This window comes from Lissotriton helveticus, chromosome 1_2 (assembly GCF_964261635.1).
Source record: "Lissotriton helveticus chromosome 1_2, aLisHel1.1, whole genome shotgun sequence".
NCBI classification, from domain to species: domain Eukaryota; kingdom Metazoa; phylum Chordata; class Amphibia; order Caudata; family Salamandridae; genus Lissotriton; species Lissotriton helveticus.
Window position 1 is genome coordinate 309,018,513 of NC_136058.1, and position 27,976 is coordinate 309,046,488.

At 44.3% G+C, this 27,976-nt stretch overlaps 1 protein-coding gene across 7 annotated transcripts in view; it reads right to left on the reverse strand.

The window, feature by feature from the left end:
- The window catches only part of LOC144802186 (uncharacterized), a 259,636-nt gene that overhangs the window by 194,233 nt on the left and 37,427 nt on the right, over positions 1 to 27,976 (reverse strand). For 6 of the 7 annotated variants that reach the window (XM_078671796.1, XM_078671793.1, XM_078671794.1 and 3 more), the window contains one exon: positions 9,009 to 9,123. In XM_078671796.1, coding sequence (XP_078527922.1) covers positions 9,009 to 9,074 — 66 coding nt within the window. In that variant the 5' untranslated portion in view covers positions 9,075 to 9,123. Of the gene's footprint in view, positions 1 to 9,008; positions 9,124 to 23,144; positions 23,165 to 27,976 lie in introns of those variants that run through there. The other variant, XM_078671795.1, reaches the window with a different exon arrangement.

A 27,976-nucleotide genomic window follows, 5' to 3' on the forward strand; every position in this document is an offset into this window, starting at 1 on the left:
CATGTATAAAGAAGGCACAAAGTCAGGCACACAGGGAAAACACTGCTTGATAAATCATGTAGGGAAAGAAAAACAAACCTTTATGTCTACATAGGACGAATACTCACACAGGCAGCAGAGTTACTTTTCCTTGGATCTGGTATGGGCAAATTTTTATGCTGACGTAACTGTGCAACAATACAGCGGTTGCATACAATTCTGAGGTGGGAAAATTGTATAATTTCACGCAGTTGTCAATAAAAGGAGATTGATTGTGAGACCTACAAATTTAAATTTTGATAATTTCTGCTTTATATTGAACTCGTTCTTCAATTTTTGCCATTTTATATCGTTGCAAATGACAGATGGTCATACACTGATGGCAGGTACTGTGCACGTGAGTGATTTATAACAGAGCCAATCAGATAATGAGATTCTACAGCTGAGGCGTTTTCTTCATAATTTGACGCATAATCATGCTGCCTAAACTGCATATTTTAACAATAAATGTTGATTCGAGGTCAAACAGATCAAAAGTTTCTAAAAAGAGGGTAACCCCTCATGCCACACAGTGAAAGCCCATCACAAGTAGTGAGTGTTCACTTTTACATTGCTATTGCTGTATTTGGGTGTTAATCTGAAATTAAATAAGGCAAAACATTTATAATGACAGTGTTAACGTATACAGATGCACAAAAAATGAAGTAATACGATAAACAAAAATGTGCTGCATTCTGCTACATAATTCTACTTTTTTGTGGCCACATAATTTAACCTTCCCTGCTGCTTCATTACTGTGCCTCTGCCTATTTAGCACAAACTACCAGAGCACTTTGTATGGTGGGGGTGGTTAACAGTAGGTACAGGAGATGAGAAATGCAAACAAATAGAGGTAAAGGCCAACAGGAATGAGCCAAAATGTGGAGAATTTTATTTATTTATTTATTTATTTATTAAATTTATTGAGCGCGACAGCTACCCATTAGGGTTTCCCGGCACTAACAGACAAAACGACAACCTCCGGCAGAAGATTTAGAGATCACAAAACCCAGGTTTTCACGGCTCTGCGAAAACGCATATGACAGTTTTCCATCCGAATGGCCAAGGGAAGTGAGTTCCACAGTCTGGGTCCTAAGTTTGTAAAGGAACCGCCGCCCATTCTAGTGAGTTTAAACTTCGGTACATAGAAGAGATGATGGAATGAGGAACGAAGTGAGCGAGTAGGAAGGTAGGGACTAACAAGGGCCTGAAGATAGAGGGTAGCTGATCCAGTTTTGATCTTATGCATAAAGCTCAATGCTTTAAACTTTATCCGGTTTTCCACACGGAGCCAGTGCAGCTCCCTCAGGTGTTCTGTAATATGGTCCCGTTTCCGACAGCCACAGAGAAGCCGAGCTGTGGCATTTTGTACCAGCTGAAGGCGCCGTGTGACGGCCTTGGCAGACCCCAGATAGAGCACGTTACCGTAATCCAATCTCGAGGTTATCAAGGCATTCACAACGGATCTTTGGGTATTTTCGGGGAGTATCCAAAAGATTTTTCGTAGCCATCGTAGGACGGTGAAACAGGTGGCTACGACTTTGTTGACCTGATCTTTCATGGATAGTCTCCTATCGATAAGTACTCCCAGATTTCGTACTTGTTCAGATGGGGTTGGTAAGGGGCCCATGGCAGTAGGCCAATGTCTAAGATTCCAAAGGTCAGGTTTATTACCAAGGACCAAAACCTCGGTCTTTCCGCCATTCAATTTGAGCATGTTGTTCATCCACCCAGATATTTTGCTGAGTCCAGCTTGCAGAGGGGAAGGAACCGTGGGATCAATTTGAGATAGTGAAAAAACAATTTGTGAATCATCAGCATAAGCATAAAGATTAAGTCCAGAGCATTGTGCAACATAAGCCAAAGGTGTGACATATAAGTTAAAAAGAAGAGGACTAAGAATTGACCCCTGGGGTACACCGTGAGGGGAGGAGTAACTTTTAGAGGAGGATGATTTAGAGAAGATTTGAAAAGTGCGGTCAGTCAGAAAGGAAGCAGGCCAGGCCAGGGCTTTATTACCAATGCCGATGGCAGCGAGGGATTTGAGAAGGATACTGTGTAACAGTATCAAAAGCTGCGCTGAGATCAAGAAGTATCAGCGCAACTGTTTCTCCTCGATCCAAGAGCAGGCGCAGATTGTCTGTAACGCCCAAAAGGGTCGTCTCCGTAGAGAAGCCAGGGCGAAATCCAGATTGATATGGATGAAGAAGGCAGTTATCTGTTACAAATTTTGAAAAATGTACATGTATGTGTCGTTCCAAAATTTTCGAGAATGCTGGTAACAGAGAGATGGGACGGTAATTTGCGGTCACCTTTGGATCTGCTGACGGCTTCTTCAAGAGCGGGGTGACCATAGCATGCTTCCAACAGCTGGGAATAGTTGCAGTATCCAACGAGTGGTTTAACATTTTGCAAATAGTGGAAAGATATGAAGAATTCAGGGAGCGTAATATCGGGGCAGGCAAAGGGTCCAGAGGAGAGTCTGACTTGACTTTACTCAGTGTTTCCGAAAGGGTATCCGGACAAAGATCCGGCCAAGACAATAATTGAGGCGAGGATGACATCAATGAGTTGGCAGCTTCTTCCCTGGCCTAAGGAGGAGTCGTGGAATTATTTGTATTACTTTGAGCAAAGATGTCCTGATGTATATTAACAACTTTAGAAATAAAATACTGGGCAAGCTCATCGCATTTCGCGTTAGATAGCTGAGGAGGTGTTGCCATAGTCTGTGAACCAGCAAGCTCCCTCACCGCATTGAATAGAGTTTTTGATTTATTTATTGCTTCGTTAATAGTCTTATTGACGTGAAAAGCCCTTGTTGTAGCACACGCCTTATGATAACATTTCAGTTCTGCTTTATAGGCAGTGCCGGATGTGAGAGAATAATCTTTCCTCCATAGGCGTTCTAACTTCTTACATTTAGATTTGTGCATACGGAGTGTCTCATTGTACCATGGAGCGGGGGCTTTATGAACTATCCCTTTCTTGTGAGTAGTGGGAAGACAAGTGTTTATGGCTTCAAGAAGCCAATCATTTGCGGCACTGGCCATCACATCCATATCATTGGACACAAATATATTTTCAGGCTTGAGATCAGTTAAAATTTTATTAAAAACAGCAGCTTCGAACTTTTTCCAGTCCCTTTTCTGAATGTTTGTATCCAGTTTGTGATTGGGTGTGTTCTCATTGTTAATGACAGTAAATTTAATTAAGAAATGATCGGACCAGATAACTGGCCCCGCCGTGGAACACTTGACCTGGATATTATTAAAATAGGGTCTAAGAGATGTCCATCCTTGTGAGTAGAGCCAGAGTTATGTAAAATAAGATTCATGGAGGCAAGCTCCGCAATAAGGTTGCAGGCCAAGCTGTCCTTCGAATCATCCAAATGAACATTCAGATCTCCAACGACGAAAAAATTACTAGATGTAGACAGAACCGGAGCTATGATTTCAGAAAGTTGTGGCTGCCATGCGTTTGCGAGACCTGGAGGGCGATATACTAATAGACCCGAAAGAGTGGTTTTAGGTTTGAGAGCTAGCTTAAAATACGCTGCCTCGCAACCGTTCAACGGGGCTGGATCGAGATGGCATTGATAAATATCTTTGAATATTATTGCCACACCGCCTTCCTATTTTCCAGAGGCGATCGTGCCTTGCAATCGCATATTGGGCAGGGAGGGCTTCTGCAATGTCTGGTCCAGAACTGTCGCGAAGCCATGTTTCCGTAAGGAACAGTGCGTCAGGAGATTCATCCGTCAAAAATCTCCCGTTTGTGTTTGGGCAAGGAACGACAATTAAGACTGAGAAAGGTGTGACTAGAAAGAGAGTGAGTTTTTACTCGGGAAGCTAAACTGCGACAACGTTGTGGAATATCCAGATGAAAGGAACAATGTGGGCAACATTGTGGGAACTGATCTAACATATTGAGCATAACCGTCGGATGATCCCTTGTAGGTCTAAGAGCAAGGATCTGATCGGCGTCATAGCATACTCGAAGGCACGGATTTTGTCCAGGGGGTATGGCCCCTGGGCCCGGAAGGGCGCGGACGGGCGCAGACGGGCTTGCCTTTGGCGCGCTGACGGCGCGCCCACCGCGCCCGTCCGCTGCGGGTACGGAAAATGCACATTATTAATGAAGGGGAAAGCGAGAGGGCGTGGCCTGTTGGAGGGGAGTGGCCTCTGGGGAATGGCGGCGAAAGGTGTTGTGGCCCGCTGCAGCTATGCAATCAGCTGCGCGGGACTGCCCAGATCGTAAGGAGAGAAAGTGCAAGTGCCCAGGAGGGGGGAAGTAAGTAGTTAAAACACAATCAATACACAAGTTTTAAAATATATAGCCATTTTCACGCTCTCCTGGCTTCCGCCTCAGGAGTTCGAAATGCCTCTGACTCGCGCTCGCAGACCAGCGCCTTTAAATGTCTTCGCAGGGGGGCGTGGCCTGTTGGAGGGGGCGTGGCCAGTGGCCTCTGGGGAATGGCGGCGAAAGGTGTTGTGGCCCGCTGCAGCTATGCAATCAGCTGCGCGGGACTGCCCAGATCGTAAGGAGAGAAAGTGCAAGTGCCCAGGAGGGGGAAGTAAGTAGTTAAAAAACACAATCAATACACAAGTTTTAAAATATATAGCAATTTTCACGCTCTCCCGGCTTCCGCCTCAGGAGTTCGAAATGCCTCTGACTCGCGCTCGCAGATCAGTGCCTTTAAATGTCTTCGGCAGGGGGGCGTGGCCTGTTGGAGGGGGGCGTGGCCAGTGGCCTCTGGGGAATGGCGGCAAAAGATGTTGTGGCCCGCTGCAGCTATGCAATCAGCTGCGCGGGACTGCCCAGATCGTAAGGAGAGAAAGTTTAAGTGCCCAGGAGGGGGAAGTAAGTAGTTAAAACACAATCAATACACAAGTTTTAAAATATATAGCAATTTTCACGCTCTTCCGGCTTCCGCCTCAGGAGTTCGAAATGCCTCTGACTCGCGCTCACAGATCAGCGCCTTTAAATGTCTTTGGCAGGGGGGCGTGGCCTTTTGGAGGGGGCGTGGCCAGTGGCCTCTGGGGAATGGCGGCGAAAGGTGTTGTGGCCCGCTGCAGCTATGCAATCAGCTGCGCGGGACTGCCCAGATCGTAAGAAGAGAAAGTGCAAGTGCCCAAGAGGGGGAAGTAAGTAGTTAAATCACAATCAATACACAAGTTTTAAAATATCTAGCAATTTTCACGCTCTCCCGGCTTCCGCCTCAGGAGTTCGAAATGCCGAATAACTTGTATTTTGGCAGATTAAGCCTGTAAAATTGACACAGACTTGAGGCTTTTCCTCTGCTGCAGTGGCAAGATTGGAAAATAAAGTAGGGGCACTGATTAACGAGAAGCAGTGGAGGGAAGGTGGAGGTAAATGAATAAGGAAAAGGCAAGAAAGACAGTGGGGGAGGGTATTAGGAACGGAGACTCCAGGCAAAAAGGCGGAGAGATTTCCTTGCACCTTAGAGAGTCTGGTCTGCCTCTGACAATGCCGTATCCACCTCCTGCCAGGAAATTACACCTGAGAAGGCAGAACTGGCCGGGCACAGACACCATCTGCCTGAAAGATCAAAGGATTTTTAGGTACAAATGCTGGGTCCCAGAACCCAGAATTTTAGAACTCATCTGGATCAAGAAGACTGCCAAGAAGGAGAGCCGGAGAGACTGAGAAAAGGAATGACTGCTTTGCTGGGTGCTTTGCTGGGCTGACCTGCAGTGGCTGCTTCTGTCTTGGGCTGTGAAAGGCCTGGACTGGACATTTTGCAACCTAATTCGTGAGTCTCTCCAAGGGCTTGAGGTAGAGCTTGCCCCCTGTTCACGAAGTCTCAGGAACAGCAAAGACTTCAAGTTTTTCGACCCGCAGCACTGGGGACTGTTTTCCCCTTTGGTTGGCAGTTTGGGCTGGACTGTTCCCATGAGGCACAGGGTCATACTGATTTGCATGTGGCCATGTCTGAACTGGGGTGGTGTAGTGAGCTAAAGAATGATAATGGATTAAACCCAGATCAGTTGACTGGGGGTGAGTTCTTGCAATGCTCAACACTCCGTCCATCATCCCCTTTGGTTTTGCTCTAAGATAAGCCTGGATGCTCGTGCCGAGCTACCAAGGGGGTGAGCAGGAGTTATTTTATAAGTGTAACTTTCTTATCCTGACTAGAGTGGTGGTTTCTGCCTTGCTTTGACGCAAGTCTCAGCTAGCTAGAAATCCCATTTCTAACAATCCCCAAGAAAAAGATGCAGTTAAAAAAACATTCTATTTACAGCGCACGCATAATCTTGCAAGGCTGCCTTTTCTTTAAGACTTCCAGTTGTTAAAGTCTTAAAGAAGGCGTTAAAGTATAATCGTTTGCTCCGTGCCCCCGAATGCAACCTCGTCCATAAAAGCAGACTGACAAAGTAAAGGTCAATTTCTCTAAATAGTGATCTTCCATAATCATTATCAACGCTGCACTGGTTGCATTGCAATAGGCGCCTCATTGATCAGCCGACAGCAGTGGAGAAGTTCCCACCTTACTGTAAATTAACATGCCACACATTTGACCCTGCCCCCAAGCCAACTGATCCCAGACCATTCCATGCAGCATCACAGTTAACATACTTTTCTTAAGGCTCTGACTGCTGCAAAACCCATTATCAGATTTACTCGCCTGTGGGTGAAGCATTCACTGTGTCAGAGACGGCGACTTGCCGCCCCCGATTCCAGGAAGTGACCCGCAGTGCACCGAAGAGGAGTAGACTGCCTTGGACGGATCCCAATGGACAGGGCGATCGAGCCCGGCGGCAATCGGCGACAGAGTGACCACAAAGGCCACCTGGCCTGCAGCGCTACGACCCAGACAGCTTCAAAAGTGTTTTCTGCCTCACGCCCGCCATCGCACGTTCAGCAGCTGGGTTCCAAGAGCAGGTGGGCTGCACCAGTGTGGAACTCACACTAGAAGATAGACGTCTAGCGTAAGACTCCCCCTGCCTATCACTGGCTAGATAGAGCCCAGTCATGAGTTTCCAGCCAAAGGCCTCCATAGGCTTTCTGACCGCATTTCAATTACATGTGAGCCCCAAAGTGCCCACAGCTCATTCTTTTTTGTGAGTTAATATCTACTTGTCCGTCGGACAAAATGAACAATAAATCTTTTTGCCCTTTATAAAATTCTGGTTGGTTTGGGCGATTGGTGAAGGGTGATATGATTTCCCCAACCCCAGACTATATATTTATCTCTCCATCCAAAAACACACACTTTGTTATCAGCCATATAAATATTAATAAAGGCTCCCCGGTCCTTGAACCTTACATTGCCAGCAAAGAATCCTAGGAACTCCATCCGGCAACTATCAAAGGACACAGCTCTCACATCCAGAGGCAGAAACTCTTCAACTACGTCCTTAACCTTGTGATGAAAACAGTCTTTGGTAAGAGATGTGAATGGGGAGATTCTGCAGCTATGACCCCCAAGTCCCCTTCTTTTGTGTCAATGTCACACCTGGGTGGCCTTTAAGTCTTAATCAACATCTTTGGAGTCATCTGCTACAAGTACCATCTTTTTACATTTATGACAATACTCTTTTTCTTGAGCTTCACTCTGGTTGACTTGGGATACTTTATTTTTAACAGATTTTCTCATAGCCCTGCACATTTAAAAAAAGTTTGCACTTCTGAATGAAGGAAACAGCACCCAGCTGACGAAGAGCAGGGCAAGGTAATGAGTGAGTGTAGTGGTTTGATGCTGCAGATGGTGCTCAAAGTACCATCAATGCCTGAGACCAATCTTGTTGCTACATGTTGCAAGTAAAAATATTGGCATGTATCTTTAATACCTCGGATGTCTCACAAATGTCACTTTTGGTTGTTCGAACATACCAGTCAGGGTTCTAAGGGAACATATTAAATAGAGAAAGTAAGGCGAGGTAAAAGAAACAACAGAAATGAAGGCATAAAGACAAATATTGCAACATAGTTGTATGACAATTTAACACATAGCTAAAACTAAATAATAATAATAAAAAGGCTTGAAAAATTAGCCTCAGCAGCTACATCATTTTGTATGTATGTGCATATGTTAGTCAGCATGTATACCAAAAAGGATCCCAAAAAAAATAGAAGTAGTGCAAAAGCATTATTTTACTCCTCACCAAGATTGAAATGTAAAAGTGCACACAAAAGAAGGATAGTGGGCTTTGGGCAAATAGAGTGTAGCAGGTGGGGGAATGTAAAGGGGAGATGGCAATGGAGAGGCAAAGCAGCACTGGAGGAAGAACAAGAGATGACAGTAGAAGAACTTGAACTAGAAAGTACCACAGAGTGCAGGGGAGGGAGAACGGTTGGCAGGGGAGAAGTACAGAAAGTCGCTGGAAAACACAAGCACTCTCATGGAGTACTTAAGAAAAAGGTAGTTACCAAAAAGCGAGCAGAGGAAGGACAGGAAGGATGAAAGTCATTCAATTAGGGCGACGGGAAGGGGACTATGCTCCAGTGGAGGGACAAACACAAGAGAAGCAAGGAAAGCTATTAAATAAGACACAAGGAAATGAGAGCGAAAATAAAGCCAACCAATGATAAGTAATGGGTAAGACCTTGTAAGTTCTTGGTAAACCGATAATAGGTATTTTGCAACCAGACAGCAAATGCTGTCTGGTAAGCTTGACCTAAAAACTGGCTGAGCTATGTTTTTTTTGTAATCAGTAAAACCCAGAGGAAAGGAGATTGTTTCAACAAAAACAAGTGTTGGTATGGAGCTGAGAGCTTGCATTCCATTAAGGCTTTTTAGATTTTAAACAAGATTTTAAACAATAAGAAAATAACTTTTTTTAAACATTTTTGACAAATTGAGCTGGTTCTTAATATATGTGTGATGTTAAGAATGTTATTCAGTTTAGATGTTATTTGAATACTGTGTTAGGATGTGATGGAAACTAATAGCAGGGTGACTAATGGCATCACGTATGGTGGGAACTGTTGAAACTACATGATGTCCGGGTGACCGCAGGTTTGCTTACCTTAATGCTGGCCACATTGCTGTCTGTCGCAGTAAGGATGGAGTTGATCTTTGTGTCCCAGTTCATGGCCTCCAAGGTGACCAGATGTGCCTGGTGATAGCAGTCTGAGAGAGACCTGGACAAGAAAGAAAATGGCAGTGTCAATTTAACAGTTGTAATTATAGCCCTCCGCATTTTCTATTTCAGTAATTCTTATTTTTGTTACTTCTGTGTAACCCCACTGAATTACTACTCGAAGCTAGTGATCCTGGTCTAAGCAATGTTCAGGAGTTGAACTTCAAGCAAATGCGCATATACAGAAACAAATATACATCAACCAAATACACAAATTATGAAACATTTTATATAATTGAGAAACAAAGAAAAGGATTTTAAAAAATACACTTTAATGGGTAAGATGAAGGTTTTCAAAATTTTGTTTTATTTTTAAAAGACCAAATAATATGCTAGATTCTATCATTTCATGGTGTCTTTTTGTACTCAATACATGGCACCAACCAGGACCACCAATCATACGTGCTGGTTTTGTTTACAGAACATGCGCTGCTCACACAAATCAAGCAACGGACACCACCCTAATTTTTAGCCTCCGATTTCAAATTCCTTCACATTTATAGAACATTTAAAGAAATTTAATTGTACATTTTCCTTTTTTATGCAGGCATAGTTTATTAATCTGCTATTACTATTAAAGAATGTAACAGGCGATGAGGTTAGCTGAGAAACTCCTTCTGATCCCACCTTAGAGAAAAAGAAAAAAAAAAAAAAAAGAAAAAGAGCCTTCCCAAGCATACATCACAACTTTCTCCCCAAGGAATTACCAGTCCCCAATCAGCATCTTCGTCATAGGAAGACGCTTAATACACTACTTTTTTGACAACCCAGTTTGTGCCCTACAAAGTGCTCAGTTGCCCATTTGGGTCTTTAGCTCATATAACAATGATATAGACAGTCACGGCATTCCCGGGCGTTGCCATCCCATGCTTGGACACATTTACTGGGATGATTTACATGTGATCATAAGCACTACAATAACACTAGTCAAACCTAAATGGCGCTTCAGTCAAACCAAAATGGTGCTTCAGTGTTACAAAATATACTCCGAAAAGTAAGATTTTGTAAGATCCTGACACATTAATTGGGTCAAAGATAAAACGCAGACTACAAAGACAGACCACGAAAACAAAGATTCTAAAATTTGAACTGCAAAACTTTAGGCAGATTACAAACATTTGAACAGTCAAAAAAGTCCCAAATCCTTCTAAATAACTTCCCACCTATTAAAGGACTGGGTTAAGTCACATTCTTAATGCCATGCAAACTACACCCGAAGAAATAGGGTATCAGAGCGCTTTACATGAGAGCCAGCAGGTTCGTTACATTCATTTTTGTAAGGCTCGGGGAGATTAAGTGATTTGCCCAGAATTACAGGATGTTGAGCGTTGTTGCCGAGACTTGAACCCAGTTCCCCAGCTTCGAGGTCGACCACCCTAGCCGTAAGGCTACACTCTCCCTCTTCTTGAAGATATTTTGGCATAGTCTTTGATTTTGCCTTCAACATTCATCAGTGTTCCTTTTGCTTTACAGTATTGACGACAGATTCCTAAAAAAAAGCATGGTAAATTTACATATCATATTGAGGAACTCCCTCGCCTTTATATTGTAAACAAAATGAATGCAATTTGTGAGGTTACACTCCATAATTATTAGTCTACCATCCTAATCACCCTCACAAACTTCACTCCCACTTTCACCATTCCAACCAGTGATCTTGCTGAAAATAAGAACACCGCTACCAGGACTGAAGCCTCAAAACTGAGCACCTAAATACAGTTCTGGCCAGACTTTGGCTACAAGTACCTCCTAAATAAACTTCCTTTAAACTCTGAAAGACTGTAATTACTGCCCCATCCCTAACATATGGCAGTTGGGCATCATCCTAAAAATCAGACCATAAAATGGGAGAATGGTTCGCAGCCATTGTGCAAGCAAGCAGAACTCTGTGGTGCGAGCCTCTCATGGGCTTCTGGTTGTTAGTCACCGTAGGTTCACAATGCAAGGTACCGAATGATACAAAGACATGGAGATAGGAATCTAGATTATAGGATGTCCAGCCACATACCCGAGACTGCAAGGACTCGGAGTGGAGCATAAAAAGTATAAAGGAGGGAAATGGTGAAGTCAACAGCAGCAGTCGGCTGATCCTTTCAATGTCTCTGTCCTCCTTTTAATGTCTCTGTCCTCCTGCTAGCCTGTTACAAACTTCTTGGCAACTTTTGGCACAAATAGAAGTCGCCACGAAGAGCTACTTCAATATTTTGACACAGGGATATCTGGTGAGCTCTCAATTAATGATCCAGACAAGATAATAAATGGGGCTTTGAAGAGTGCTGACAAGTTCTTCACTTTGGCCACAATGTACTGTGTTACGGTCATACAAAAGCTACTTAATATATTCTAAATCAATCAATCAATCAGGGGTTTGTTGAGCGCGCTACTAACTCGCAAGGGTCTCGAGGCGCTCGGGGGGGTCTGCGGGGGTGGGGGGAGGGTCGCAGCTCCATTAGCAGAAGAGCAAGGTCTTGAGGGCCTTCCTGAAGGTCAGGGAGGGGGCGAATCATATGTCTGCCGGGAGCTCGTTCCAGGTTTTGGCTGCAATGTGAGAGAAGGAACTTCCACCTGCTCTGGCTCTGCAGATGAGTAAGGTTTCGGCCAGTGAGAGGTTGGAAGATCGCAGGTTCCTTTTGGGTTCATGGAAGTTGATTCTATCGATGAGGTATTTGGGCCTGGTGTTGTGCAGGCAACTATTTTCCCAACATTACCACAAAATTTTCTCTGTCAAGTTCTTGAAGTTTGCAAGCACAAATGAGTGCTTATACCACATCTGACCGGCACAAACACTAGGCATTTAGAAACTTTATTAGAAGCCTAACATGCCACACTGGCTTTTACTGTGTGGCATTATCAGCACACTCAGATTGAGTGTGGGTAGTTGTGTCTACATGGAGTGTAGCAGGAGCAACGGTCTAGCCACGAGCCCCCCTCTCACTATTTTCCTCCCCTCTAAGACATTGAATCTTTCTGGGGTTGTAAGGTCATACATTGACATATTTTTGTCCAAGACACCTCTCTGGCACAGTTGTGGTCTGCCATTCTCATTTCAACATCAGAAATTATGGTACAAAAATAAATATATATGCAGTCAATCAAGAGATCAAATTACACGATTCAAGTTTTGACACCAAAACTATATTAAACAAGCATTGGAAATGCAATAGGTCTCGCATTTGCTTAAGTTAGATCTATTGGCGTTGTTAATGACAATGTATTTTACCCATTGTTAGCTGTGGAATTGTGTGGTGTGGAGTAGATTTGGTAGTGGAATTATGTGGTATAGTGTTCAGTGGAATTATGTGGATAGTAATTATGTGGTATTGAGTGTACTGGAATTATGTGGAGTAGTCGAGTGTTAAAGAGTGGAATTATGTGGAATGGTATTTTGTGTTGTGGAGAGGTATGTAGTGGAAGTTAATTGTGTGGTGTGCTGTTGAATTTTGTGGCATGATGTGCAATTCTGTGGTTTGGATTGGATGCATGTGTTATGTAATTGTGTTGTTGAGTTGAATTATGTGGTTTGGTGTCAAAATATGTGGTTTGGTGTCAAATTATGTGGTGTGGATTGGAAATGTGTGAAGTTAAATTGCGTGGCCTTGAACAGTTTCGATATCACTGCCTTTTTGGTGACGAATAGGTAGGAAATGTGTGAGCAACAAGACTGTGTGTAAATGTGTATTTTACATATTTACACATCCCTAGAATTGATGTTTTGTGGGTTGGGTCTGTGAGTTATTTTAGCTGGTGATGTGGTGATCTAAGTAGGTCTTGAGACTCTCCAGAAATCGCAGATTGTGCATGTCGGGTCTAGGGCAAGGCCACTGAATTTTATGAGGCAGGAGAGGACCAAATTGTGCGGCGTAATGTGCCACATTTTCTGACAATGCCACTTCAATATTTTTATATTTTTGCACTTTTTAACACTGTCTGGACAGAGGTTGCACCTCATTAGTTCCAGTGTAACATGTAAACATAGAAATATGCGACAGAAAGGTAACCCGTTAACCTTTGCAAAGGGCCTTTCACTGCGCAGCAACACGTGTTGCCGCATTTTAGGTAACTTTTGAACCAGTTGAGCTACAAATATTTTTTTTGTGAAAATCTGTATATTATGCAGTAGGTAATGGATTATGTGCAAAATGCGACAGAACCATTAATATGCCAAAAACGCCGCCACCGCACAATTGCTTAATTCCAGTAGCCTTGGTCTAGGGCAAGAGACATGCACAGTGTTCTGGCTTTTCAGTCAGTAGCATATTGCATTCTGGGACTTGTAGTATGTGAGTAGAACTTACAGTATGAAAGGTGGTGTTGGATACAAAGCTCGGACTCGCAGTGCTATTGGGTATAAAGCACAGACTGACTGAAGATATCAGGATTTTGCCAACTAAGGATAGGCATGGGGTGTAGCTACCATTGGTGCGGTTAGGGCTGATTGAACCTTGGTGATTGCTGTATATTTGCCACTGCAGCCAAAGGGGGCATTTTGCTTGCTTTCACAAGGGCCCGTGGGTGAGCTATGCTTGGCTTTGGCGATAGGATGGCTAACGAATATAGGCACAATAAAAGTGTGATGGGAAAGGATTATATTCACAAATGTGTGATGGGATACGATTAGTGGCACAATCAATGTGTGATGGGACACGATTAGTGGCACAATAAGTGTTTGATGGTACATGATTACTGACACAAATGTCTAAGGCTACACAATTAATGGCAGAATAGAAATAGTAGGTCAATGCTGGCGAGGCGAAACGGTGTGCTGTACTCTAAAGATGGGATGCCATTAAACATGGGCAAGCCTATTGCTGCAATAGTTGTGTGATGGGGCGTGGTTACTGGTACAAGAATAGTAATATGGTGGGGCGGTAACCAAGGTGTATTACCTCATCTGGGGTCAGAGTTGAGCCTTCTATCTGTGTTCCAAAAGACCCGGCGAGGGTTGGAATTGCATTGCTACCTTTAGACAGCCTTTTGAACATAAACATAAATATTGCAATGTGTCTGCCTGGAACAAAAACCCAAGAAGAATAAAACAGATAATGACTGAAGAGAAAAAACATGCGTGAGAGATATATTTTTAACCAAACAGGTTGGTCATCTTCTAAATGCACCAGATAGGGGCTCTGCCATAACAGTCCCAGCTGAGAGGCCCATTGGAGGTCAGGGAATATCACACAGAACCAGTCCAGACACGAAGGTAATTGAGTGACAACCACCGCACTCAACTGGTGCAGTCATGCTAAGATGATGTCTTGAGCCAGAAACCCAAAATTCAAGCTTTATTCATGCATGGTCGGACTTGCCATTTAGACACTGTAGCATTGCCTGCTGGGCGGCAAGCACTGAAGCAGGTTTGAAGCCTTTCTTATAGAATCCTGCAAATGAATTGAATGGGATTAGCCTTGTCCCGAGCCTGCTGAATACCATGAACAACAAACACACCAGCCTGTAAACAAGCTGCCACGGCTTTTAATACTCCCTGCGCATTGCTGCATGTTGTGTGCTGCAACCACCAGCGAGTAACCAGTTTGATATAACTCTGAGTTTGGTGCTGACTGCTGCAGACAATGAACAGTGAAGTAACACTCCCAAATAAGGAAGAGACAGCAGCAAGAGGAACTCGGGCTCCTTAAGCATCACTAAAGACAGACACCAATGGTAGTTGGACAAGAGGCAGGCCTACACAAGTCACACTAGCCACGGCCATGGTCAAAATAAGGAAAGCAGACATGAAATCACTACAGCTGTTTTTAGGCTCAGAGGGCACCTAAACCTACTTAGCAAAGCTGCCCATTAAACACACAGCACACGATGTAAATAAGATGACATTTGTGGTTTATTAATGGAGACAATATATTGTGTGGCTGTAGCACTGCACGATATGTACCTATGCAGAATGTAGAAGGCAATTGGACGCTTAGTGACGTATAAGGCTGGGCATCATCTGGACCAAAACAAAATAAATATATATCTACTACCATCGAAAACATGTACAAAAGCAATAATACATCACATTACCAAGGAATTAATGTATATTTAGGCACATGCATACCAACTATTGTGGTGTGTGCTATAGTAGGCTCTCACAAAGGTTCAGCAGAGCATCAGTGCAGGAACAATCACCACAGGGCCCAGATTTTTTTGTGTTGGTTTTTTTATTGTAAAGCGTTTACGGGGATTTCAGGGCTGGATTAATATAACAGTATCTTTTCAAGCAAAAAAAAGCCAAAATTCTCAGGAGTTTGAAAAAAAAGAAATTATATAGGGCTAATGCAACAAGTCAAACAGGACCAGACCAACGACTAAGGTGGTTCCTGTAACTAGTGGGGCAACAGAAGAACCCATTTTAGCAGACATATATGAGGGAAAGTGCAGTTTTTGAAAGCTCATTTATTTAGTGGTAATTTTGTATCCTGCACCCAAAGACGAGCATGCAAAAAGTACTGAGGCAAGTTGTGAAGGTTGCCAGGCTCATCTTTAAACTTGGGGCGGTACCACGTGTCAGCCGCATACATCTGATATCCAAAGTTGCTGGTTTGTAAGCATTCAATAGACGGTGAAAGGACAGAGCACAAAAGTAGGCCATAGCTGATGTTGGTTATTCTGAAGAGAAATGAAATGGGCAAAGCCAGAAATGTGGTGATCCCGCCAGATTAGAGAAATGTGAGACATGAGCTGAACTGAAGCAATAACTGAGGAAGCAGAGAGTGCTGCTGAGTGTCACAAGAGTGTCCGGAGACTAAATCGGCAGAGGTACTGAGAAATGTCAACCAGTGTTAGTTCTGGAGATATCACACGAGGAGCTATGAAATGCGGGGAAAAGAAAGGTCAGTTTGAGCTCCGGTGCAATCACAGGAAGAGCTAATAAACGTCAAGCAGTGATAATTCTGCACCGACTTTTCCAAGGGTCGTGCGAGGCAGTGCAGAGCCGCTGCTACCACCCAAGGGGGAAGGTAATGATAGACTGTGGGTGATAGGAGTGGAACTCTCACTTCGGGTGAAGTAACATCTAGTGCCGAGCTCTGAAACCAGCACCCCAGGAGCTTAGAACAGCTGCCCTCGCGCACTAAGCACTACATTATTGCTGATTGAACAAGATACACAATGGCGTGGATTGTGCACTCAAAGTTTCTATTTTCTGGTCCTCTAGTTCAGGTGTATAACCGATGTTAATAGTATGCCCGCCCAACATCTAGTACTACAAGTGTGAAGTGGCCAAGTCCCCTAGGCAACCTGGACATAACATGCACGACTCTAATTGATATACATCATAATAAACAAAATATTCAACATTTGAATGTTCTTCCAAAGAAATGTACTTATATCTTTCAGTTTTTTTCACATTGATCAAGTTTGCATTTTTATCAAACCAAAAATTCAAAATACAAACAGAAGTTTATAATTATCACAACACCATTTTTTAACACAAACGATCATGCCCAATGCATTTCTAGACTCTAAGGTCTCTTTGTCAGGGGCGAATCTGTTGGTGTAAAGGGAAACAGATCAATTGATGTGTCGGTATAGAGAAAATCTCTGTCTAATGTGTATCAACGTGAGACTGAATATCAATCTGTGGACAACACACCCGACGTGCTACCCGTCAATGGCACGCTACCCAAGTATACTTACTTCAAAAGAAGTAATCTCAATAAACCATCAGCAACCTGGTAATGAAAAACGACACACCATTAACAGATCTGTTACAAAGCACAATAATACATCTTTGAATTTAAACTGCCATCACAAGGAATACCTGTGAATTAGCCCGGTAGATCAACTGGCTCTTCTAAGAGCGTTGCATTATGGAACCACCTTAGCAGTGCTATAATAAAAAAAAAAAGCCAACTTTCAGATCATTCATCACCGTCAATAAAGCGTTTTGCACAAGCTGTTGGAGCTAAAATGAACATACCTTCATAGAGACACGTCTAGGGTATTTGACAACATTACTTAATCCAATAGAAACAGCCGAGGGTAGATCATAAAGCTCAAATGACATATAAACATATGTCCCATAATACTCAATCACACAGCAAGAGTCGTCGTTATGTTAGTTAGCGCTCAAGATAAGGTGACTCACCTCGACTACAAACAACTGTTGATAAAACTTGAACCAACCGCTCTATCTCATAGAAAAAAAACAATCCATGACCTGTAACAAAAGGCGTATACAAATTACCCGAAAGTCACACAGACTAAACTGCTTCCTAATCAAGACAACCAAAAATGAATCTCTCTCACCGCTTACCTTCACATTGAGTTAGCGACCTCTCTTTGTAACACCGATATGGGGTATGCGAGCTCTGCCCAGTCTCTTAAGGCCAGTGAAGACACAAGAGTGATCATTTGTGAACTGACGTTGGCAGAGGTTTTGCATCTTTAAAAATGGCGCTTGGTTGCGTGATATGAGACTTCAACGTTAGTGGTTGGTACTTGGTGACGATCACCGGATAACTATCGCAAGCTTGAGAGTAAATACTTCCGGGTCGTAGAGCACTCGTGTGTCATCACCAACCTTAAGAGACTGGGCAGAGCTCAGATACACCATAGAGGTGTTACGGAGAGAGGTCTCTAACTCAATGTGAAGGTAAGCAGTGCAATAGATTCATTTTTGGTTGTCTTGATTAGCAAGCAGTTGAGTCGGTGTGCATTTCGGGTAATTTGTACACGCCTTTTGTTACAGGTCGTGGATTGGTTTTTTCTATGAGATCGAGAGGTTGGTTTAAGTTTTATCAACAGTTGCCTGTAGTCGAGGTAAGTCACCTTATCTTGAGCGCTAACTAACATAACGACGACTCTTGCTGTGTATTTGTGTATAACGGGACATATGTTTATATGTCATTTCAGCTTTTAGATCTACCCTCCGCTGTTTCTATTGGATTAAGTAATGATGTCAAGACCCTAGACGTGTCTCTATGAAGGTATGTTTATTTCATATCCGACAGCTTGTGCAAATCGCTTTATCTAGTGACGGTGATAAGAGTGATCTGAATGTTGCATTTATTATAGCACTGCTAAGGTGGTTCCACAATGCAACGGTCTTAGAAGAGCCAGTTGATCTACTGGGCTAATTCACAAGTATTCCTTGTGATAGGAGTTTAAATTCAAAGATGTATTATTGTGGTTGGTAACAGATCTTTTAATGGCGCGTCCATTTTGCATTACCAGGTTGCTGACAGTTTATTCAGATTACTTTGTTTGAAGTAAGTATACTTGGGTAGCACCTTGGGTGTGTTGTCCACAGATTGACATTCAGTCTCACGTTGATAAACATTAGACAGAGTTTACTTTATACAGACACATCAATTGATTTGTTTCCCTTTTCACCAGGCCCGGACTGGCAATGCCGGGCACCGGGCAATCCCCCGGTTGGCTGCCAGGGGTGGGGGCCGTTTTTTTGGCAGGGGGCCGGTTTTGTTGTTGGGGCCGATTTTTGGTCCGGCGTTAGTGAGAAAATAAAACAGTCCACTCAGTCAGTACAGACTAGTTGTCACTCTCTACTCTGCGTATCTCCTCGTGGGGCAAAATATCTCTGGATTCTCTACTGCTGCAATCATATAATCATCTGTATAATAATGCACGCATTGGAGTAGATTTAATAGGGGGTGGGGCGGCTGGTGGTGTTGACATGCGCATTTGGGTTAGCACAATAAAAAGTGCGCGTGAGCCGCGAGGCCGGATCGAGAGGAGCATTCCAGAACAACTAAGCCAGAGACTGAGGCACCCATAATTTAATTATTTCTAGACCCTGCCTGCCTGTCCCTCCCTGCTGACGACTGTCTGCCGCCCGGCGCCCGCCGCCCGCCGGTGAGTCACTGATGTTCTGTGCATTTTTGCAAACTACGTTCGCAATCATCAGATTCATCAAGGCATTGGCATATGGCACTGTGGGCCGGGTATATACCCTTTTGTTTAATCCCCGGCCCGCAGACCTGAATCCCCGGCACTGCGCTCTGCGCAGGCAGGAAGCACAGCGCACTGGCGCCCTGAGCAGCCCCCGAGTGTGGATTGTGGTTGTGGATTTATTTGTGAGCACTGAGCAGGCCTGCCTGCTGTTGGTGAGCAGGGGCCAGGGGCAGGCGGACGACCCGACGTAGCCGGCTGCTGCCGCCGGAGCGAGGTGGTGGTGGCTGGCTGCCTGCCGGTGCCTGCGAGAGTCCGGCTACGCTAGTAGGCCTAACCCCCCTTTTGCAGGCAGCCCTTTGGTTCATCCTGCCACGGGCCGCCGCCCCAGAAAGAAAGGAAAACTTATACGGGGCTTTGTGGGTCACAACCGGCTTCATAAGGCCGCAGCGCATCACTCCGCTGCCTGGATTCGAGGAGACAAGGTAAAATCCGTGAAAATGGCTTCCTGCCTGATAGATGCGGACTTGAAAGAGATATTCAAAGGCCTCATTTATTTGACGGCCCCGCACGTCCTGAAATGTTAGATCATCTAGAACTCAGCATTTCTCTCACACAAAAGCAATTTACGAGAGGTCAAATAATGGTAGTTTCCTTGCGAAGGGTCCGGTTTGAAGGCGCTTAATGAAGATCCCTCTTCGTCTGGGAGCGGGGGTTACTTGTCTCCTTCGGGCGTGGAAGTGTTGTGTTGTTTTGACCAGTCTGCCTGCTGTGTTGTTAGTCTTCGGATGGTAAGAGGAGACTGAAATAAGGTGCAAACAGGGATCCCAAAGTTTGAGCATGCCAGGGTATTGAAACACGAGTCTTGTGAGAGAAAAAACATATTCCTCATAGCTAATTACATTCTATGCTTGGATCTAGACACGGAGGAGAGAAAATTCACAGTCTGCAAAAATACAATGTACATGCAAGCTGAATGAATGACATGGATTACAGCATGGGAGACACACATTTAACTACTGCACAGATGCTGAACTGTGGTTTGTAAAGTAGCCTCGAGTTTGTCATTGGTCTTGAATCAGGCAGTGCTAATGATAACTTGTAGTTTGCCGTGTGTAATGCAGTTATTCGTGCATTGGAACATGGGTATCACAATATACCCTGCAATCTGATTGGCCACGGAGTGGATTTTACTAAACACGTTTTGCATGACACACAGTGGCAGGTTATATTAGTCATGCTTCAGGCAGAACCCGTCATGGTTTGTAAGGCAGACGTTGCAGTGCAAATGTTCATGCTTGTGACTATTATTAACACATTTTTTAAGGCAGTCTATAGTATGGAATCAGTATTGAAAATGTTACACTGTCCTAATTATGATTGGAGAAACAGTCTTTCAGGCAGGGAGGCACTCTGGTCTAGTGGTAGGGAGTAGGTGTGGTCCAGTGGTTAGGATGTTTTCTTTGGGACCACAACATCTGATTGTTTTCCCCATGTGACTACAGTGGATGATTGAGGGTATATTGCTTTGTCTCCTTATGGACTCTATTTTATTACCATCCAAAGACTTGTGCACTTAGGGACAATGCTAACCCATTACTGTGATGTGCTATATAAACATCTGGGCATTTACAGGTTCATGCAAAACAGCGTAAAAGTGATTAGACTCTAGCACAGGCTCGAGGATTTTGCAGTATTCCTCCATGCTAGAGTGGTATCTATACAGTGCCAATTGTCCGTTTGACTGCAGAATCGTCATTCTGGTTCATACCTGACTAAGAGTAGACTTGTGAGTTAGAATGTATCCACTTTCCCTAAAACCCGACAACAATACTAGGTAATTCCCAATGATCATAAAACAGAACAAAGTTAGATCTGAGAATCTCCTCTTTGTATGCAAGAAACCGGACTATTTATGTTTTTAGGTGGTCATTTCTGCTTCTGTTCCATTTTTTGCAGCATTTAATTTTTCATTATTATGCACAGCACATTTCTTTGAACAGAGGCACTGACAAGCACATTAAAACATATAATTTATTTGGGCTATGTGATTTAAGCTCCTATTGTTTCATCTGATTTGACCAAAAAATCAAGTTATGTTTTGCATATTTGTACAGCACGCTATTCACCCCGAGGCACTTCACAGGTGGGTAGGTGGTGTCTCCCAGGTGATTTACTTGAAAAGCCAGGTCTAAAGCTTCCTGTGGAACTCAAGAGGCGATGAGGAGGCTCTGATGTGTTGTGGGAGGTTGTTCCATGTTTTGGGGGAGATGTATGAGAAGACAAGGCCTACTGCTCCATTTTTGTGTATGCGGGTTCTTCTGCTAGTGTCTATTTTTGGTGGTCTCTGTAAGAATATCTGACTGGGTGGGTAATCTGGTGCACTTTAAGGTCATCCTCTACTATTTACTGTGCTTTGAAAGTTGATACAATTGAATATGTAATGAAAAATGTGCTGTAAAATTCACCATTTTGGTCTGTCATTTTCCAAAATTTTCCCAAACCCCCTAGAAGCTGTCAGGCTCGCTCGCTGCTCCAGCTCGCTACGCGCCACACTGGGGCTGGTCTGGCAAAATTTGCCAGGGCTGCTTTCAGTTCCCAGTCCGGCCCTGCTTTTCACCAACAGGTTCGCCCCTGACGAAGAGACCTTAGGGACTCAAAACGCATTGGGCATGATTGGGTTAAAAAATTGTTTTGTGATAATTGTAAACTTGTGTTTGTAAATGAATTTTTGGTTTGATAAAAAGCAAACTTAATCAATGTGAAAAAACTGAAAGATATAAGTATTTTTCTTTGGAAGAGCGTTCAAATGTTGATTATTTTGTTTATTATGATGTCTCTCATATAGAGTTGTGCATGTTATTTCCAGGTTGCCTAGGGGATTTGGCCACTTCACACTGATTGAACAAGATGTCATGCAGAGAGTCATGGATCAGTCTTCTCGAGGAGCAGTCGGAAGTGACCAGTGAATCAGTCACCGGCAGAAATAGAGTGAAGCGCAACAGGTGATATGCTGTGTGTGACACATTAAAAGTCAGTGATCAGTTCGAGCTCATGGCAATGACGTGAATATATAGAAGGGTTGGGGGGGAGGGGGTACATCCGAAGTTATTGAACCACAGCACCCTGGCCTTGGGGGATCCTTGCCTCGGATGGCAACGGACGAAGTAACTATAACCTTCAGGCCATTAATGTCTCACGCTTCTTTTCCACTGAAGTCAGCAAAGACCTTCCCACAATACATAGCGAAGGTCTGCTCTACAGACAACTTGCAGAAGCTGCGTAGAAGGAACACTTAATGCCCAACTATCAGTGAGCGTAGTTTTTATGCTGTCCAGAGGGTGCGTGCAAAAGCACCTGCCTTGCTTAAAGATCGGGCTGGACTGTTCCCATGAGGCACAGGGTCAGACTGATTTGCATATAGCCATGTCTGAAATGGGGTGATAATGGATTAAACCCAGATCAGTTGACTGGAGGGGAGTGCTTGCAATGTTAAACACTCCGTCCATCATCCCCTTTGGTTTTGGCTTGCTTAAAGATAAAGCAGCGCTGTGGTTTGCTGATTAAAAGCATACATATAACCCACACCTGCCGTGCACATCAGCTCATTAATATTAACAAGCAATGGGACAGGGATAGTGAAACAAGCGGGAGCGTGCAAAAGCGGCGCTGTACTTCAAGAGGAAGAGTGGCGGTCGCTCTGAATACAAGCAAAATGGAACAAGTGGGCAGTGCAAAAGTAGCTGCAGTGCTTTTAAGTAACACGAGAAAGAAACAAATATAAAAGAGTGGCTCAGGAACAAGCTGGCATGTGCAAAAGTGGCTGCCATGCGTTCCAGTAACACGAGAACAAAACTAAGATGAAAGAGTACACCAGAACTGCAAGATAAGCTCTCCAGTGTAAGGTGACTGAGTAATTAGTCTGTGCTGTTTGGGATGCAACCATATAGAAGGTGGAGGGACAAGGAGGGGCAATGAACCATTAGAAAGCAAGCTGTATTGAAGAGCAATCGAAGTGGTAAATAAAAAACTGCGGCGGAGTCAAACCCCCCAAACCCTGAATACAATATGTCTTGAAGACTCGACTTAAAAAATGATATACACCAGAGGCTTCAATGATTGAACACCACACCATCCTTGGGTTTCATACAATGATAATTTCCGGTGACCCACCATTTCTCCTTTAGTTTTCTCTGATCTTTGCTGGTGATGGAGTGGTGATAACAACTGGCATGTTATTCCTGTTGTGATTTTCTGCTGAAGTTGACTCGTATGTCGCCTTTGAATGGAATAGGTGCAATAAAGAAAAGAAAGTCTTAGGGAACCATTATCAAAATGCCAGGTGCCGTTGTGTTTGAGTCATAAAACTGAAGAGAAAATTAAACGAAATTAAATAGAATACAGTGGATAAAATTGTGTAATTAGTGGATTTGGTCTTATATCAATATACTGCTATCAGAATATGTGTGAAATTATTTGACATCAATAATCATTACATCTATGATGTTCAAGCATTGATACGTATGTGTACATGGTTTCTATAGTTTTCATGTCAAAAACTTCAATCTTGTTAATTGATCTCTTATTCTGGTATTACAGTCCTGTTGAACCCATTATAAAATGGAGTCTAGAAGAACCAAAACATAAGAAAAAACTGAACTGGATTACCTAATCATGCACCAAAACACAGTACCGAAACTGCCCTTATCGCAGCCAGCGACGAAATTGGAACCATCCTCTACCAAGGAGAAACAGCAGCTTTGATCCTGCTCGACCTCTCTGCAGCCTTTGACACCGTATCCCACCACACACTGATCGAAAGACTCTACCAAATTGGCATCTTAGAGGACACTCTCAGATGGATCACCTACTTCCCCACCAGAAGAACCCAGAGGATCCACCTCCCCTTTCACCACTGAACCCAAGGAGATCACCTGCGGTGTCCCCCAGGGGTCATCCCTCAGCCCCACGTTCTTCAACGCATATATGACCCCACTAGCCAACATCATCAGATCCCACAGTATCAACATAAGTTCCTACGCAGACGACACACAACTCATCCTCTCACTTACCAACGACCCAAACACCCCAAGAACCAACTTCTACAGATGCTTGACAAACGTTGCTGACTAGATGAGGAACAACTGCCTGCAGTTGAACACCGACAAGATGAAAGTACTGATATTGAGCAACAGCAGCAACACATGGAATGGCTCCTAGTGGCCCTCAGACCTAGGATCCACACCCAATCCCCCGCAACCACTGCAGAAACTCGGAATCATCATTGATAACAAGCTCACAATGAAATCACAGATCAACGCAATCTCCTCCGCCTGCTTCCTCACTCTGCGCATGCTACGTAAGATCTTCAAGAGGCTACCCCTGCACATGAGACGCACCATGATACACACAATCATCACCAGCTGACTGGACTATGGCAAAGCTCTCCACGTAGGAATTGGTGCACACCTTCTACAGAAGCTTCAGACCATACAGAACGCCATAGCCAGACTCATTGTCGGCCTTCCCCTATGAACCCACATCAAACCCCACTCCAGGATACTCCACTGGCTCCCCGCACAGAAGAGATGCCAATTCAAGCTGCTGACCCATGCACACAAGGCTCTACACAAGCAAGGACCCGCCTACATTAACCACAGCCAGAACTTCCACCAACCATCGGGAAGACTACGTTTCGCCTACCTCTCGCTTGCCCGTACTCCCCACATCTACAGAAGCAGAAGTGGGTGACGCTCTTTCTACCACATCACAACATAGACCTGGTATAGCCTCCCCAACGCACCTCCAGACCATCACCTCACTTTTGGAATTCCGAAGGGCTCTCAAGACCTGGCTATTCGAATAAGCCTCCGGGGCCTGCAAGCACCTAAGTAGCCTATTGGGTGATTAGTCAGGCTTTATAAATCCTGATTGATGGAACTAAGACACTTAAGAGCTCTGGATTTTCTTCATCATCATATTCGCAGGTCACGATCACTAAGTTTACAAGCTCATTGCACCAAGATAGTTTATTTACAGCATAGTGCTTTCATTTGGCAACCAAATGTGTTCTGGAAGTTTTAGTCATGTGAAACTTCCAAGGAACCTGCTGGACTAAACGCCTAATAACATACATGCTACCACTCTTGATTTAGTTGGGATATTCTTGATTTTTAAGGCTACCCTGACTTCCTTACAGCTTTCTTCGCTTAAAACCTCCAATCTCCGGGAGTAACATGCTACCTACCATAAAGAATTTCAATACCTCATCAGGAGCAGTAGGCCTTATATAAATCCAATTATAAAAAAATGCAGTGCAATCTGCTTACACGTCAGCACGCACATAACTATGACTTCTAACTGAAAAAGCCACATTGAATTCATTGTGTCCTATTGATAAGGGCTATGTCGCAACACTAATATTATCCCAACAGCAGGTGCACAGCATTGGACCTCGATGGAGCTACAAATTTAACTAGAAGGCACAGACGTTGATTTACATAATCAGCTGCAACCCCTAAATTATGTCTATGGCGGAGCCCCACCAATAATTTTGCAAACATACCCCGCAACCAGGTTCTTCCAGTTCAGTTCCACCTCCTACTACGTTGGAACACACTCCTTAACTTGATATACATGTAGTTATAAATCTCCTAGTCAGAAAAGGTTAGTTCATCAGGTTCTGTTTTTTTTGTTGCCTACTGGTTCTTGTAGTTTAGATTTTTCCATTTTAAATGTAGGACCACACAGAATAGACAGTGTTAAGTTGAAGATGACTCCACAAAAGTAAGGTTTATTGAGTTAATTTATTCCAATCCAGACACCCACGACTGAGAGCTCCTGATGCGTTTGAAGGTCTACAGCAACTGAACAAACATTCACCGAGTACTCACGATCATCGTTTCATCTTCTGATCGTGGAACACCATTCAAGTAAATGTTATGTTATGTTATATGGGAATTTATAACGCGCACGCTTACTCTTGAGTATCCTGGCATACATATACACAGAGCATCCACGTGCTACAGAAGCACCCGGGATGCTCTCATATAACAACTTCTCCCTGCTTTTGCAAACAATAAATACAAACAAGCATAAAAACAAAACTGATAAAAGCTGCGAGGCGCAACTTCATATACATCTGAATTTTAGCAGTCTCATAACATAGTCATTAAATTTGCAAGGCATTTTCTTTTGATGACAACCTACCCCAACACTTGGTGGAGGTCCATTGACCTCTTGAGCACATGCCTTCATAGCAGCAGGGTGTCATCACCAATCGGCGGAGTGACGTGCTATGAACAAGTGATGTCCCCAGAGCCACCCTCGCTCACACACACTGAAGCATCTGAAGATGAATCCTGCAACCAACTGGGCCAATCACACTTTTCAACCTCCAATTTTGTCAACCCTGCCCCCTCCCCCTGAGAGATCCGGTTCCGGTCTAGACAGCGAGAGGCAGGCAGTACAGTGCTGCTGAGAGAGTGCTGCCGGGCGTGTGAGACCAGCGCAAGCCGCGGGGAGCCGCGGGAGAACCGCAAGACCGCAAGGCCCGCGAGAGTCGCAGGTGGCCCGGGAGAGCTGCAGGAGACCCGTGAGACCCGTGAGAATCGCGGCAGACCCACGAGAGCCGCGGGAGACCCGTGAGAGCTGTTGGATCCAGTCTGAGTCCGAAATCTGCCGGAGCTCTGCGGGTGAGCTCACAGGACTGCTGGAGCCCGGGGCAGAAGAGCACAGCAGGAGGAGAGCCGTGGTTGGGAGCGGAGGTGAGGCTCATTAATCATCTACTACTCTGTGCCCACCCTCTCCTCAGCTTGCACCAGCCCATTTCTCCTTGTAGCCCAGAAACCGAACCTCAGTCTCCCTTTCCTGTTTCCTGAGTTTGGTGGCTGGCTGCCAAGTGCCGAGCTGCTGAGCGCTGAGAGTGCCGAGGTGTCGTGAAGGAGCTGCGGTGAGCTTGCAGGTGATCCTGCCTCCTCGCTTCCCTTCTGCAAGGGGACGGAAGCCGCAAGCAGCGGGAGGCACAAATCAGCTCTGTGTAGCACAGCGGTGGGCAGCAGCGGCGTCGGCAGAGAGGAGCCGCTAGCCGCCGGGGGAGACGCTAGCCAGGGGGCGGTGAGCCTTGAGCGGCGGCGGCGGCAGGGCAGACCCGCGAGGAGCCACCGATAAAGCCCACACTCAGAGTAGGTGTGTGACCTGTGTGACCTACTAGTAAGCTAGTTAGCAACCCAACCTCAGCAGCCCTGAGATCACTGGGGAATACAGAATGTGGAGCCTACTTCACCTCTCCCCTTCACTGCCTCCCAAAAATAACTAAATTTAAAGACAACAAAGTCCAATTTAATTTTCAGTTTTTTGATTTGCATATCAGGTGCAAAACCATCAGGATTAAAAAGTCCCCAAAAAATATCATGAGATCAGGCCGGGTCCGTGGAGCAATGGTCAAAGAAAAGCGGACGCCTAAGCTGCTCGAGGGCGCAAGGGACGAAACTACACCTGAAACCAGGCCAACAACACAGAAGGATGCTTCCTTAATTGAAATGATTGATTCAAGCACAGATTCCAATATTTCGGGGCAGCCATTAACTCTGGAAGCAACTTTCACATCAAATAATTAAAAAAACTGCCAATCCTTGTTTCAACCAAAAATCTACACTAAGTTATGCTTCCTAAAAAATGCAGGGGATGCCCTATTTTCAAAAGTGAGTGAGGTACAGGGCCTTCAATCACCACTTTTGCCAGGTCAGTCAATACAGGCAACACAACCGACAAAACCATTACAATCATCTGGCGCATACGGAACTATAGATGAAAAGGGAAGTCCTAATGCGTCCATTACGACAGCTATTAGTCCATCTCAGGCAACATCAACTCCGCAGCATAAAAAAACTCGGACTTGGACAACATATGATATTAACACTATAGATAAGGAACAGAAAATTGTTACTGGCTTAATCAAAGTACATAGATCTATGGAAGCAACAGAGATTTTGGGAGAAGACATC